This window comes from Dermacentor albipictus, chromosome 7 (assembly GCF_038994185.2).
Source record: "Dermacentor albipictus isolate Rhodes 1998 colony chromosome 7, USDA_Dalb.pri_finalv2, whole genome shotgun sequence".
Taxonomy (NCBI): Eukaryota; Metazoa; Arthropoda; class Arachnida; order Ixodida; family Ixodidae; genus Dermacentor; species Dermacentor albipictus.
Window position 1 is genome coordinate 19,444,863 of NC_091827.1, and position 14,820 is coordinate 19,459,682.

The 14,820-nt window shown below is 46.9% G+C and overlaps 1 protein-coding gene across 1 annotated transcript; it reads left to right on the forward strand.

Moving 5' to 3' along the window:
- Positions 1-380: 380 nt before the first annotated feature.
- LOC135896368 (alpha-(1,6)-fucosyltransferase-like) lies at positions 381-9,554 on the forward strand. The gene is made up of 7 exons (XM_065424751.2): positions 381-641; positions 706-900; positions 1,368-1,423; positions 3,985-4,156; positions 4,771-5,538; positions 6,057-6,207; positions 9,035-9,554. Coding segments are annotated over exons 1-7 (1,647 nt in total). The 5' UTR covers positions 381-639; the 3' UTR covers positions 9,338-9,554.
- Positions 9,555-14,820: the final 5,266 nt, after the last annotated feature.

Consider the following 14,820-nt stretch of genomic DNA (forward strand, 5'->3'; position numbering starts at 1 on the left):
TTCGTACGGTGAGCAACGTGAGGGAAAATGACGAGAGCAGACGACACGAATTCATTTAACGCTACGAGAATAGTTTGCGAGGCAACACGATTAGTCACTCTGCGACTAGAAAAGCACCTTAAGGTCATTCTTTATGCTGCATAAGGCTGACACGAAAGTTCAGCAAGGCATATGAAGGTTTGACCTACAAGCCAACGGTGCCACCAGCTGCTGCTTACGATGCGTCTCCCGCGTTGCGCAACATGGCCTCCAAGCTTTCGCGAGCGCGCTTTGCGCGCCGCCTTATCTCGGAGGCCATGTACACAGATAAATAGATAAAGGCGTAGTGGCGCCACGTCGGGGCGTCCGACTATGATGCGATGGACTGGATTGCCCTGGATTCGTACTTCTGTGCGCCCAGAGGTGCTCGCGACGAAACCCACGAAACAGCTGGCGAGCTGGCAGCTTGAGCCACGGCGGCGGTGAATCTTTGCTGCAGCGCATTCACGCGCGTTAACCGGGAAGCATGCCGCTGTTGTACACAGCATGGCCATTCCGGCCGCATCTTCTTTGGAGGCCGACGTGCTAAGATGCGTCGAACGGAGCTGGCTAGCAACATTTTAAAAGCAACACCGAAGAAGCCGCCACACACGGGAAGCCATGTGAGTGGAAAGCGTTCGCTTGGAAATAATATCTCTTTGCCAGCGTGTCGTCTCCTCCGTGCAGGGCTATGGGCTTGGGCAAGCTGATCGGCTGCGTGCTGGTCATGTGGCTGCTGGTCGTGCTGATGATCAGCGGCCCCCTGTTCCACAGCGGTGAGCCGGACGAGCAAGTGCTGGCACGGCTCACCCGGGCCGTTGGGGAGCTAGAGTCGCTCAAGCAGCAGAACGAGGAGCTGCGCTCCCTACTCAACGCCATCAAGTGAGCTTTGCCATTTACCACTCAAATGGGCGGGCAAGAAGTCCTGAAACGAGGCGGTTCGCGCGCCGTTTTTTGTGCATCGCAACCCTTGTAACACGCACACCTCCAATTAACTCATTCGCGCCCTGCGGTGGTTACGTCATGACACGTCTTCTGCCACAGTACAAATGTCGTTTTGTCAGAGCGCTGATGGGCAACTAGGTTGGAATAGCTTTTCTTTTTATCCTTCTTACGCGCGCACATAGCAGCTTCTACATGCGATACCTGTCCACCTATCCTGCGAGTTTCCTACTCTGCAACTTCCATGTTTACTTCCCATTGGTCACGCGCGAAACTGATGGCATCTATGGTGGCCCTCTGACCTGGTTGAGCGCTTCTGCAACATTTTGTTAAAATGGTTTCAGTGTCTTGTTCAGAGATTGCATGCACATGTCCTAAGGGCTGGCCCATGTGCTGCTTTCTTGCAGAGAGCCGAGCCGGAAGGAGCCAAAGGAGCCAAAGCAGCCAGTTCACCAGCAAGCAGGTATGGCTCTATGCAGGGGAGGAACATGCCCACTTCAGTATAGCAGTGTAGCACAAATGATTTCTCGCAGGGAACATTTAAAGAGAACATCGCATTACTTTCATGCCATGGCCCTTTGCTGTACTGTGTGCAAAAACAAGACTTCTGTTGCGGGAATGCCATCTGTCAGACAGGATAAGGAATGGGGCATCAAAATATGCCTGCTAAATATATAAAATTTAAAATTCTGCGGTTTTACTTGCCAAAACCACAACACGATTATGAGGCACTCCATAGTGGGAGACTCCTGGTTAATTTTGACCACCTGGGGTTCTTTGATGTGTACTCGATGCACGGTACACCGGCGTTTTTGCATTTCGCCCCCATCGAAATGCACCCACTGTAGCCAGGATTTGTTCCCGTGCCCTCAGGCATGTGTGCCTGCTGTTGTAGAGAATAAGCCAGAACTTACTCTTTATTTATTTATTTCACCTTCAAGACCACAGGCATTACAGGGGTGAGTTGGTAAAAGATAGAAGCAATAGCAAAAGAAAATAATGCAGTGATAATAACAACAATGAAAAAATTCAAGTAACATGTTAGTATACCATGCTGGATAGTGCATCGCGAGAAAGTTGATTATCATCAATAATCAGGAAGGTGGGAAGGTGGTTCCATTCAATTGCTGTGTCTGATAGAAAAGAACCGGAAAACAATTTTGTTTTACAGAATGGGATGCTTACTTTATGACGAAAATCACTGCAATGCAACATGTTCTGCATTGATAGAATAAATTTTTGAAGAACAGTATGGTGGTAATTTTATGAAATAAATTCAGGTGTCAAAAGTTTCAACGAGCTGTGGAAGATGGGAGGGGAAGGCTGGCTTTCATGGCTGTTATGGTTTCAGTGCAATTACAAATGGAGGATAACACGAGCTGAGTTATTCTGCACAAGCTCAACAAGTATTTCGGAGTGATAGGGATTTGCAGAAAGCCAGTGACCCTGTGGTGCATTCAAGCAATGCTGGTTTTTGGCCACCATCATAAGGGATTGACACGGGGACATTCTAGTAGCCGTTTGCCTACCCCATTGCATATTTGTATGCTTTGTGCTGTTTTTCCAGCGTTCCTTCTCTGAGATTCGATGTGCCGATCTACTGCTGCATGCCACTATGCAAACATTGTGTTTACATGGGATGATCCTGCCATAAGGTATGTGATAAGTGTGCAGCATTCAATACAGCATTCAGTGCACTGATTTAGCCTGTGAAATTGGCCGGTGCGTGGCCGTGCCAACTGTCCGTTCATTTATTGTAACAATTAAGTGTAGCAGCTTTTATTCAACAAGCACCCAGTATACTTAGACGAATGTGTGCAGCACACATGTGGCTAGTAATCTGTTTTTCAACATCATGTGCTACAGCGCTGTCGTAATGAGCTGGATCACTCAGCTAAATTCGTGTAGGTGACAGCAATCACATTGCTTGAACTAAGGATGGGATGCCAGGCAATTGTGGCTTTGATGAGCTGAAACAGGTTTTTAAAAAAAATGATAATAGAGGTGGAAACCCAATGTTGCCTTGTGTCTGAACAGGGTTATTGGCATCATGCAAAAAGTCTATAGGTGGCTAACACAGTGGTGCACTGTTTGCTGGTAGTAGTAATTTATTGCATTCATAGGGAACAAAAAAAGAAGGGAAAGTAAAGGCTGTGGCCATAATAACTGTTTCACCTTCTAGTGGACGAGCTGTTCGGAAAAGGTAGAGCAATGGAATAGAGAAAGAGGAGGACATAAATAAGAACTAAGAAACGTAACTATTCATACTGCAAAGTACAGCAAGAACAAATGATTTAAATAATACAATCTGGTAGATGACCCTCCCCTGACCACGATATATGTACATCCGCTTGGACACACAGAAGTGTGTTGCTCAGCCTAGCTGCCACGAGTTCTTTTGTGAGATTGCACAATGCCATCAAATAACAGTAGCATGGCCTCAGAGCCTGTGGCAAGGCCCCGGTTCCCGTAGGTACTCAGGAGCTTGTGGAGCGCAAGCACGTGCGCTGGGCCACAGAGCATTAGGTAACCTAGGCATTGTATGCACCACAATTGAGGCAGGCACCGTTTCTCGCAAGTACTAGCAGCAGCCAGGTGTGGGCACTGGTCCACATACAAGCTAAGTTTATGTAAGCTGAGCATGTTGGTTTGTTGCCAGTATGTGAATGAACCCTTGGTTGCTGATGGGCCTCGGTGGGCTCCTCCTGCTGACGTGGGTGACTGGATGTTGGATGCTGAGGGGCACTCGAATCGCCGCTCACGCATAGTCTGCAGTTGCAATGCAAGAGCTCGGTTGGGTTGCACGTGTCATAGCCGTTAGGCATTTGGCATCCTCGTTTCCCACGAAGCTGTCTACTATGCTACTGCCTTTTATGACTAGCTCATACCTGCTCGATCCGTAATTCCCGCTGCCCAGTGTAATCACACAGGAACAATCCAGCAATGTGATCATGACAGGTTGCTTGATAGTAGGGCGCACGCAAATCTTTTGGGGCAAGATATGACCCACAGGTCGCCATGCAGGGTGCGGTGAGCCCAGCTTGGAGTATGAGGTGCGCCGGCGCAGGGTGGCCAATGGTGTCCAGGAGCTGTGGTTCTATGCGCGTGCACAGCTCAAGAAGTTGCTGCCCAGCCTGAAACAGGAAGACAAGGCCACCCTGCAGCGCATTATCGATGATCTGGCCGTGCACCGACGGTAAGTTCCACATTGGTAACCTTCTGCTTGAGGTAGGGGCAGCTTTGGCTTTTGAAATTTAATCGTTTCTCAACAGAACTAACAAAGCCAACTTTGTCTCTCTGCATCTATGCCTTGTACTTGCAGCGTGTGCCAGTGTAACCACGGTCGTTTTTTATTTACTTATTTCACAATACTACAAGCCAGATTGACTCAAGCAGGAGTGGATTATGATTTTTCTAAAAAGTTTGTAAAAAAAATGCGGGCACCAGATATACAGCATTAATGAGAAAAAAAAAACAAACAAGAATGAGTACTCACACTAACAAATGAACAGGGTTATATCTCTGCCCTTATAAAAAAGATGATTTCAAACAAAAAGCATGCTAACGTAACAACTTATGTTCCAAGTCCTTACATATGGTCCTTGCGGTCCCTGTGTATCCAAAGCTTTTGTCCTGTGTCTGTATTCTTGACTTATCACTTTTGCAGATGTGATCTTCAGTGCACGTTGGCCACCTAATGGAGTTAAGTGTGACAAATGCATTTTGTCAACAGGTAGCACAGTTCTTTGACAGTACGCTCGAGGTAAACGTTGTTGGTTCCTGGTTCATGTTCAAACCACTGCGCCGCAGCACCATCCAGCTGGACCTGGAGGAGATGCGCCGGGCAGACGGCCACGACGCGTGGCGGCAGGCCGAGTCGCGCGCCCTGGCGGACCTGCTGCGCTCCCGCCTGTCGCAGCTGCAGCACCCCGCAGACTGCAGTCGAGCGCCCAAGCTGGTGTGCAGCCTGAACAAGGGCTGCGGCTATGGCTGCCAGGTGCACCACGCCACTTACTGTCTCATCACGGCATACGCCACGCGTCGCACGCTGGTGCTCCACTCCAAGGGCTGGCGCTACTCGGCTGCAGGCTGGGAGAGCGTCTTTCTGCCAGTCAGCAATAGCTGCACAGAGGCCGCGCCAGGCGTACCCTGGTCGGCCGACATAGCCAGCGCGCCCGTCGTCGAACTGCCCATCATCGACAACGTGCAGCCGAGGCCGGCTTTCCTTCCCCTGGCTGTGCCTGAGGAACTTACGGCGAGACTCACGCGGCTGCACGGGCAACCCGCTCTGTGGTGGGTGTCGCAGGTGTTGGGCTACCTGCTGAGGCCGCAGCCCAGCCTGCAGCGCTTCTTCGACCAGGCGGCGCGCGAGATGCACTTCCAGGGACCTGTGGTGGGTGTGCACGTGCGCCGCACCGACAAGGTGGGCACCGAAGCCGACTTCCACGGCATCGAGGAGTACATGGAACACGTGGCTGACTACTTCGAGCGGCTCTCTCTCAAGGGAGGCAGCGCGCCCCGTCGCCGCGTCTACCTGGCCACTGATGACCCCAAGCTCCTGGCGGAGGCACGCAGCAAGTGAGTGCGAAGGCGTGTGTTGACTGCACCACCACAGTGTATTTCAAGTTACTGTCACCTACCTGGTTCAGGGCAGTATCTGTCCTTCATCATCAACCGCAGTGGCACCAAATGTACAAATGCTGCTCTACAGAGCAACCGTGCTTTAGGTGTGTCCAAATTAACCTGGTAATGGCAGAATACCTTTAAATTATTGTGTATTTGACACAATAAGATAAACCACAAGTGTCTTCCGGGCCCATACAGCCAGTCTTAATTAAACTATGAAATTTTTTAAGGAAGAGGCTTTTACTCCCGAAATAAGGTTTTCATCGGTATCCTCTTTTGCCCTCTTGGAAAAAAGAGAAAGAGCATCCTTATTGATATTTGGCAGAAAGGAGCAACAAGGCCACATGGGGCAGGACAAGCACTAGTGCAAATTTTATTCAACATTGAGAGCAGAGCAGATAGACACTGCTTCGAACCGACCTATGGCATCTGTAGTGTCCATGACAATGACAAGGCCTGTGGCATTACAGGTACCCGGACTACCACTTCTTTGGGGATAGCCGCATTGCCAACACGGCATCCTTGGGACAGCGTTACAGCTCCGAGTCTTTACGGGGTGTCCTCCTTGACATCCACATGCTTTCCCGCTGCGACTACCTGGTCTGCACCTTCTCTTCTCAGGTACCTGGCCACTTTTGTTGATACAGGCAATTTGGCTTGTACGTCTTGCAATATCATTATTCTTGCTTGCCACAAACCTGTGCTATTTTAAAGCAGTTACTGCTAGTTGAATTGTACATGAAGGTATGCACTGTCATCTTAAATTCAAACCTGAAGGACAAACTAATCTGAACACCTCTTTCTTTTAAGCACAAGTGCAATCATTCTGTAGCCGATCTTTAAGCACGGTGTGGACCAAAATGCAAATAATGCGTCCTAGTCATTGTTGATTTGTTCGCATCAGATTTTATGCTGATAGCGCAGTGAGATCTGGAGATAACGAACATAACAACACCAAAGGCCATTTTGTTCTGACATATCGTTATAGCGAAAATCCGGGATCTGACATGAAAAGTTAAGGTAAGCAAATAGGATAGCCTTTTTTAGAAGCAGTATAGTACTATAGTAAATGAATTCGTACAGGTGAGTGCCACAAAATAAGAAAGCACTTCACGGACTTCAGTTCTGAACATTTGTTTACTGAAACAAGCCTACGGGGTTTTTCGTTTACTGAAACAAGCCTACGGGGTTTTTCGTTTACTGAAACAATCCTATGGGTTTTTACTTGAAGAAAACTACAGGGGTTTCTTGAAGTAAAGTTTACTTGAAGAAACCTTCAGGGGTTCCTTCAAGTGAACTTCGCACCTGAAGCCCAAGAAAAACAACAAACAGCGCCTGTGTTATCCAAGTTGACAGGTTGCACTTGCATTGGAGGACTCTCTTTGCAGCTTTGCAACTACTACACGTCAAATCCCACCACCGCGTATGTGTCATGTGGTGAAATCAAACATTAGGGGACATGACAGCAGTGAGGGGAAGACGAAGGTCAGGGGACGCGAGAGAGTTTAATGTAACCACACTGGTGTCTGGTGCCGGCATTGTGTTTACAGCCCCTGGTAAACTATATAGTTCTGCCCAGTAATGAGCCATGGCAGAGTGAGGCTCATAGCAAAAAGCATGCAACAAAAAGTGGTTATTACACATGATTTCAATACAATTAAATTTCACTGCCGCCGTGAAAGAATACCGAGACAATAAACGGAAGCTTCCACGAACGCAGATGATCGAATGGTTGAATTACAAGCGACTGCTTGCGAATGCACCTCTTAAACAGCGCACGACGCGACCAAGAGCGACCGCCAAACCAGAGCAGTGTCATGTTCCGTACAAAATACGAGTGCGATAAAATACTATCGCACACCACCCACGGTATGCTTTGAATGTTAGTGAAAGCGGGCGAGGGTGAGCTGAGAAGGATGGCGGTTTGATGGGCGCTGTTCCCGCGCGAGCAAGGTCAAAGGGGTGAAGGGTGCAGGTTGGTGCGCGTCTCCTTTTCCAGCGCAGCCTTGGCTGCGCATGGCTGTCACTGTGACTGAGCGCATACGCAGCTCGCACGTCCTGCTTTTGATTTAATCTGCCGCACATGCAAAGCGTGGGCATACCGAGATGGTGTGGCATCATATCCACCGTCTTCCCGCTGGTTTAGTACTGAAGGCTGCGTAATCTCGAGTTTCAGTGACGCATTTAAGCTAGGGGCATACAAAGCATTCGCTCCCCACTGCTGGTGCATTTCGTGAAACCGTGATCCCGCTGCGGATGACACTATCACTTACGGGGGCAGAGTGGGCGTAAAAATGTGGCTAGCTTTGTGTCGTACCACCGATGTGAAGATGTCGTCGACACCACTTGAAACGGCATCGTTCGCCGCCGACTCTCAAATTCCACAAAATTAATTTTTTTGTAATTCTAATGTGCCTGTTTCCAATCGCCTAATAATTCGTATAATGCATCTAAGAAAAGTCCATCGGCATAAAAGGTTGAATAAAAGGTGACATAAACTTGCATAAAAGAATGAATTTCAATGTATTGAATGTTTGATATAACAAAGCCGATCGCCAATTTCGCCAGCTTCGTTATATCAAGGTTTAACTGATAAGCAAGATGATATGCAGAATTAGTGCGACTTTGACTCACAGTTAAAATACATGTTTGAACTTAAAAGAGCAAAGGGCTTTGTGCCCAAGGGGTAAAAAAAAGTAGCTTAGGAATAGACAATCAGATTTGTGTAGCAAATTAGTGCTATCATTTTGTGCAGATAAATACTGCATAACTGTTGCTTTTTTATTATCACCTTGTGCATTGAGAAAGTGATTAGTAGCAAATAATAAAAGATGTGGTTTTTATTGAATAGTAAATTAACTGGCTTAAACTGGTTTGAATTGTTCTATTTTCTATTCCAGAGCTGAACTGGAACTGAGGCAGAATGTCTGAACCGTAGCACAAATCTAAACTGAAAAGAGTTTCGGTTCATCATCCTAGTTCAGACACCTTGAACATGTGATGCATGATTCATTTTCCACCCCATGATCTGCTCGTTGGCTCTCCAGTGACTATTCAAACCCATGAAATCGATGATACCACCTATCGCCATTAATAACTGAGATGAATTTTATGAGTCCATGCAAACACAGCCATATCTTCATACTCAATTTCTTTTGTTTGTGACTTAGTCTCTTCTCTATCGAAAAACTCACAGGTTTTTATATGAGAAGCCTACATGGGAAATGCCCCATATGATATAGGGGAACATACAGGTTTTTGTATGGAATTCCCATATGTTCATATGAAATTATTGAATATGATGCTTATGTGTTTTTTCAATGGAGATACACTCTGCTGCAGGCACTGTAAGTGGGTATATGATTGCACGCACACAGTCGCAATATGCTGGCAGACTTTTCACGTAAAGTGCCACCACCTCTGAATTTTGAAACTGACTCGTGTGCAGGTCTGCCGCTTGGCCTACGAGATCCTGCAGCTGTCACATGTGGATGCTGCCGACCGTTTTCATTCACTGGATGACATCTACTACTTCGGAGGCCAGAAGGCCCACAACCAGATAGCCATATACAACCACACTGCCCGCTCTTCGCAGGAGATCGACATACGCGTGGGTGACACCTTGGGCATCGCAGGCAACCACTGGGACGGTTTCAGCAAAGGCGTCAATAGACGCACGGGTCGGTCTGGCCTCTACCCGTCATTCAAGGCTGAGGAAAAAGTTGACTCTGTGCCCTTTCCCGTGCAGTGACACTGGCTTTTTTTTACCCGCTTTTATGCATCTTTTTCTTCTGTGTGTCGGAGACGGTTTTTAACCCTTGCTGTTGTGCACTCCCGATGTGCCACTGGCAAAACAGGGCCACCAACAAGACTCCTGGGAATGTGGGCAGCCCTTCTTACTTCTTTAGGTTCTTGGCAATTATTTTGTGCTTGGAAAATAATAAAGTATTCGATTGATTGTACTTTCACTCCTCGTGGATAACTTTAAAACACCCAGAGACAGACCTAAGTGCGAGTGTCAGGGCTTGACCTTTACTACTATAATTTAGCGCAGGCAGTTCCTCGGTTCCTATACCATCACAGCTCTGAAAGTAAAAAGCCTTGAGCAAGTTGGTGGGTACATGGTGTAGCCAGTGTAGTGCAAATACTGTAAAGCAAACCCAAAGAACAGAAGAACGAAAACCACAGATGTAGGAGTCTTGTATTCGCACCCAAATCCCCACTCACAACTGATTTATTGCAGTCCCTCAGCAGAACAGAAGAAGAAAAAAATTCAGTACAGATACACTCATGCTTAGTTTGCTTCATGCGATCAGTTTGCCTGATGGCAAATGTCGAACTAATTAATGTAAGTCGACTTCTGTTAATTCGACTCCAACAAAACTGATTGAATTACCCGGTGGGTCGAACTGCATAAGAGGCAGAAGAAGTGGTGTAACACATCCCTAAATTATTTTGAAATATTTGCAGGATTCTAACCCGCTCCCATATGAAATACACACACACTGCCCTTGATAGCTTGGACGATGTCGTCGGCTGAAAGAAAGGGGGGGGGGGGGCGAGCAACTGTATCTACTGCGGTGTTCGGACCCTGCAGCACGGTGATGCTTCCTGAGTGACGTCACAGCCCAGTTTCAAAAAGGATGCCAATAAATTGTCCTCAGCCGACAATGAGTCCTTGGGGGACGCCTGTATTCTTTCACTGTACAGGCAAATTCGTTGTTGTGGTCATCACTGTAGAAGCATTCGCATTACACATGCCATTCTCTTAATTTGTTCTATATATAGCCAAAGCATTTGAGGAGTGCTCGGCCTGTTGGTGTTTGCAGGAGTCTTTAATTTTGTGCCTGGAGCTGAGCTTCCCAAAGTCATGGACCCGAACTTGCGCAAAGGCAGGCAGGCAGCAGGTGCAGATTACATACAACACGTACTCCACCAAAAACGACGTAGTGTACGTAGACGCAGCCACCTGAGATCCTAAATGTGGACACCCAGTGGCCACGGTCATCAGCACAAACCATCGCAAAATCACAAGCGGCTCAATAAGCCAAGCACCATGACTGAATCTGAGAAGCTATAACTGTCGCTCTAGCAGCGGTGGAGGGCTTCAGAACCGGCAAAACAATTCTGATTCTCAAGACGCCTGCCCGCATTTTTTGAACGGTAGAATAAGCCACCGCACACTCCGTGTACTCCTTGAGACGACAAGCTGCGTAACACACAACACAACCACAGCCGATCCAATACAAGATATTCTGGCTGCCGGGAAATGCAGGAATAGCGGTGAACGAAGATGTAGACAGGGTAGCTCAAGGGTTTACAATCCGAGCATCCGAAGAATCCACACTCGAAAGTCTACCGTCTCTTCCAAATGAACACTCATCTTTATTGTTACACTACAGGGGAACCAGGATACGATATCCTTCCGCACTTAAATCACTCACGAGGGCGGAGGCCACTGATGGGAGACAGCTCCAGACGGGAACTTCCCCTAACTTAAACCTACTGTGTAAAACGTACCCCACCAGATACGCAGCTAAATGTAATGAGGTGCGTTCAAAAGCCGACTTTGTATCACACCACATGAGAATGCCAACTTATTATAGCAGTCCCCAAAATCATAAATCAAAGTGTGGAGCAATGGGAGGTACTGCTGGCCAGCGACTGCTGCGAGGACCAAATTGGTCTCATGCAGCAAGCACGCAGGGAGCTGAGGCCATTGGAGCCTTGGACAAAGGGCCCCACCTATGCTAAACCCATTCAAGAGCCTCCAGAAGACCCTGACTGGCTACAACGAAAGATCCTATAGAGACCAATAAATGTTTTTGATGATGAATACACATGGCATATGGGGACTCTGCATGGCATAAAGGAATCAGATCGGGACTTACGAAATCCTTCGTTATTCGTATAATTTCATTGTGGAGGCGTTCGAATGTAATTGTCTCGTGAGCTGCTGTTCTTGCTTGAAAATATTCCTACAGCAGGCAGAAAATAGGCAGGAAATGCGTGACCCGCGCATTTACTGTCGCCAAGCACAGCCGAGACAGACACTGCTGCCAGTGGGTTCAACATTGTGTTCACCTTGGGGTCAGGGGTGCGTATGCTGACCAGTAAAGTTCAAATTATCCAGCGAAAGCCAATTTCCGAATTGAAATAGCGATAGTTGAGGCCAATAAAGATCTATAGGTGCCGACCAGCACACGGACCACATTGGGTTGTTACTCCGTTAGCCAATCACAAGCACACATAAAATCACCGTCATGCGACCATTTCAAATGGCATAGTACCTGATACCTCCGGAGCGTCTGCTGTTCTTGAAGAGTCTTTTCATCGGTGGAAGCAATGACAAAGTGTATGGAGTCTGAGCATTGCATACTTCAAGAGTGCGCAGTACAGTTAATTTCACTGCTGACCCCGTTTTACCTATGAAACTTCACTACCAACTGAAGTGAAACTCGGCAATAAATAGTTGCAGCAAAGCAAGTGTTTAATTTCAGTTCACTGTTCTGCTGTTATAGACGAATGAAAACGTACAAAATTACACGTTTATAAATTTATTTTTGTCGTTACCGCCTTATTTAGGTAACAGGGAAAGTTTGAAGTACGAACTGTTTGCAGTCTTGCTGAGGAACAGTGGCTGGCGGTTATGAGGACATGGGCGGGGCTTCACTGCAGACTTGAGTTGTATCCGACTGTAGTGCATTGCTGGAAAGTATATAATAGCTGTATTAAAGGTGTACAATAAGTGTATTATAGGAGGAGCACTTGAAGGGGGAGCGCCATGACTGCATTCCACTCATCTTCATGTTTGTGCCATTCACAGAAATGGATCCCAAATATGACTTGCTTATGTATGTCGGCACCTGCCAGCATAAAGTGGAGATAAGCAGCTAGTGGAATGCAGATGCACACTCAGGACTGATTACATGTCTGTTTATTTATTGTTTATTGAACTCTTCCAATGGATTGCACAATTAACATGTGCAGTGGTGTCTTGAGTTACTGTAGCAAGCCCTGCCCAGGCTTTCAGCTTTCAAGAGCCACATGACAGGGTGAAAATGCAACAGAAAGCATGATATGACAAAAACTAACTAGAAAATATAGTTTTAGCTATATGAGGGTATCTTCTCTAGACATTTCCACGAATACACTGCCATATATATTTTTCCTTTTGCCATTCTTGTTTTCGATAATTTAGCTGCGTAATTAAATGTTAACTTTCTTATGCGCAGTGCCGAGTGCTGTCGCACAACAGCGTTAAGATGCTGTTCATATGGTATTCTTGTACCCTTGTGTTGATTCATGTATTCTTCTGTTGTTCCTGCCCAAGGCCTGACACTAAGGCCAGCTTTATGTACCAAATAAACTATGCAGACATACGCGAACAATGAGATATTGGGTGTGCTTCTGTGTTTTAGTGAGCAACATGCAATTGGTAATTGAACATTATCCTGAGACAGATGTTTGCAGAAATAATCCCATAATCAAACAAAATTAATTTATGGGGTTTTACATGCCAATACCATGATCTGATTATGAGGCACGCCCTAGTGGGGGAGTCTGGAAATTTGGACCACCTGGGGTTCTTTAATGTGCACCTAAATCTAAGTACACGGGTGTTTTCACCCCCATTGAAATGTGGCCGCCCATGATCACACGACTTCGTGCTTAGCAGCCCAACACAATTCTGTAATGCCATCATTAGGTTGACTAAATAATGCGCCCTTACAGGGTGTAACCTGCGAAATATACCCTTCATACACCCTTGCATGCCTTAAAGGTACAGTATGGTTGTTTTTGTTAAAGTTGAGCCCTACACTTTTAAAATCTTTGCACTCTTTAGGGCATATCTTGTCTCACAATGATAATCACCATCTGTTTTACCCATATTTCCTTTCTTCAACACTGCGAGCCCGATACTTTCAAGTCATGAACCGCATGCGCATTATCAGCGTCACATAGCATTCTCAACAGGAAAGTAGCGAGTGCAGCGTTTTTCAAGAAAAGGAACGCAAGCAGTCGAGGCAGATGACGATTATTGTTGTGGGACAAATATATAGGCCAGAGAGTGCAACTGTTTTAAGAGTATTAAAATTGGAAAAAAATACGGGTGCATAAAGGGCTTTTTGCACAGCATCATACACTCTAAAAAGTTTATACTCTTTGGGGCGTACCTTGTCCCCAAACAATAATTGCCCTCTATCCTGCTTTTCTTTGCTTTATCGAATACTCCAATTGCTACTTTACTGTCAAGAATGACATGTCACTGTGATAATGTGCATGGCGTTCGTGAACTGAGGTACTGGGCGCACAACGTTAAAAAAAGCATTCACGATAGATTACAGTTATTATTTGGAGCTTGAATACACTCCTTGAGTTCATTGAAATGAAGGGTGGTACTGCTGCTGCAATCGTGAAAGCATTAGAAAAACTGATAACTTTAACCAAGCTTGACATAAAGGGTATACAATTAAACCTCGATATAACGAACTTCAATATAACTAAACTCTCGATATAACGAAGTATATAACTTTTCAAAACATCCTGACCATAAAACATAATCTATGTAGAACTTCAATATAATGAAGTGTGTTTGTATGCGATTTCAATATAACGCAATTTCACTGCCGCCGCAAAGGAATGCCGAGACAATAAATGGAAACTTCCGCAGGCGCAGATGGTCAAATGATTGAATTACGAGCGGCTGCTTGCAAACGCACCGCGTGACAAGAGCGACCGCCGAAGTGGAGCCGGATCGTGTTCCGTATAAAGTCCACGTGCGATAAGCTCCTATCGCGCCCCGCGCACTGTGTGCTTTAGGTGCGAGTGAAAGTGTGCGAGAGACAAGAAAGATAGCGGCTTCGCGAGTGCCGTCCCGCGCGAGCAAAGGGAAAGAGAGGCAGGGGAGCGAGCTTGCGGTAACGTGATCCACGGCCGGATTCGGCTATCACCTCCGCGCGGAGGAGCGCGTGAGTCGAGTCCACGGAGCAAGGGGTTGAGTCCGGCCGTGCGCGATCAAGCGCACGCGAGGGGGCGGGGTTGGGGTGGGAGGGGGGTTGAGTTTGCGCACGTCTCGATTTCTGGCGCGCGTCTCAGCCGTGGCTGTGCGCATGGCGGCTAGCGCATACGCATGCCGTGCACCCTGCAAAGAGTAGTCGTGTCGAGACGGCGTGGCATCATAGCTTTCTTCTCGCGCATCTCGTATGGGAAATTGCGTAATCTCGAGTTTCG

Coding starts and splice junctions, on each gene's coding strand:
- LOC135896368 (XM_065424751.2), top strand. Junction 4,157..4,770: donor GATCTGGCCGTGCACCGACG/GTAAGTTCCACA, acceptor ACTGCGCCGCAG/CACCATCCAGCTGGACCTGG. Junction 5,539..6,056: donor CTGGCGGAGGCACGCAGCAA/GTGAGTGCGAAG, acceptor GTGGCATTACAG/GTACCCGGACTACCACTTCT.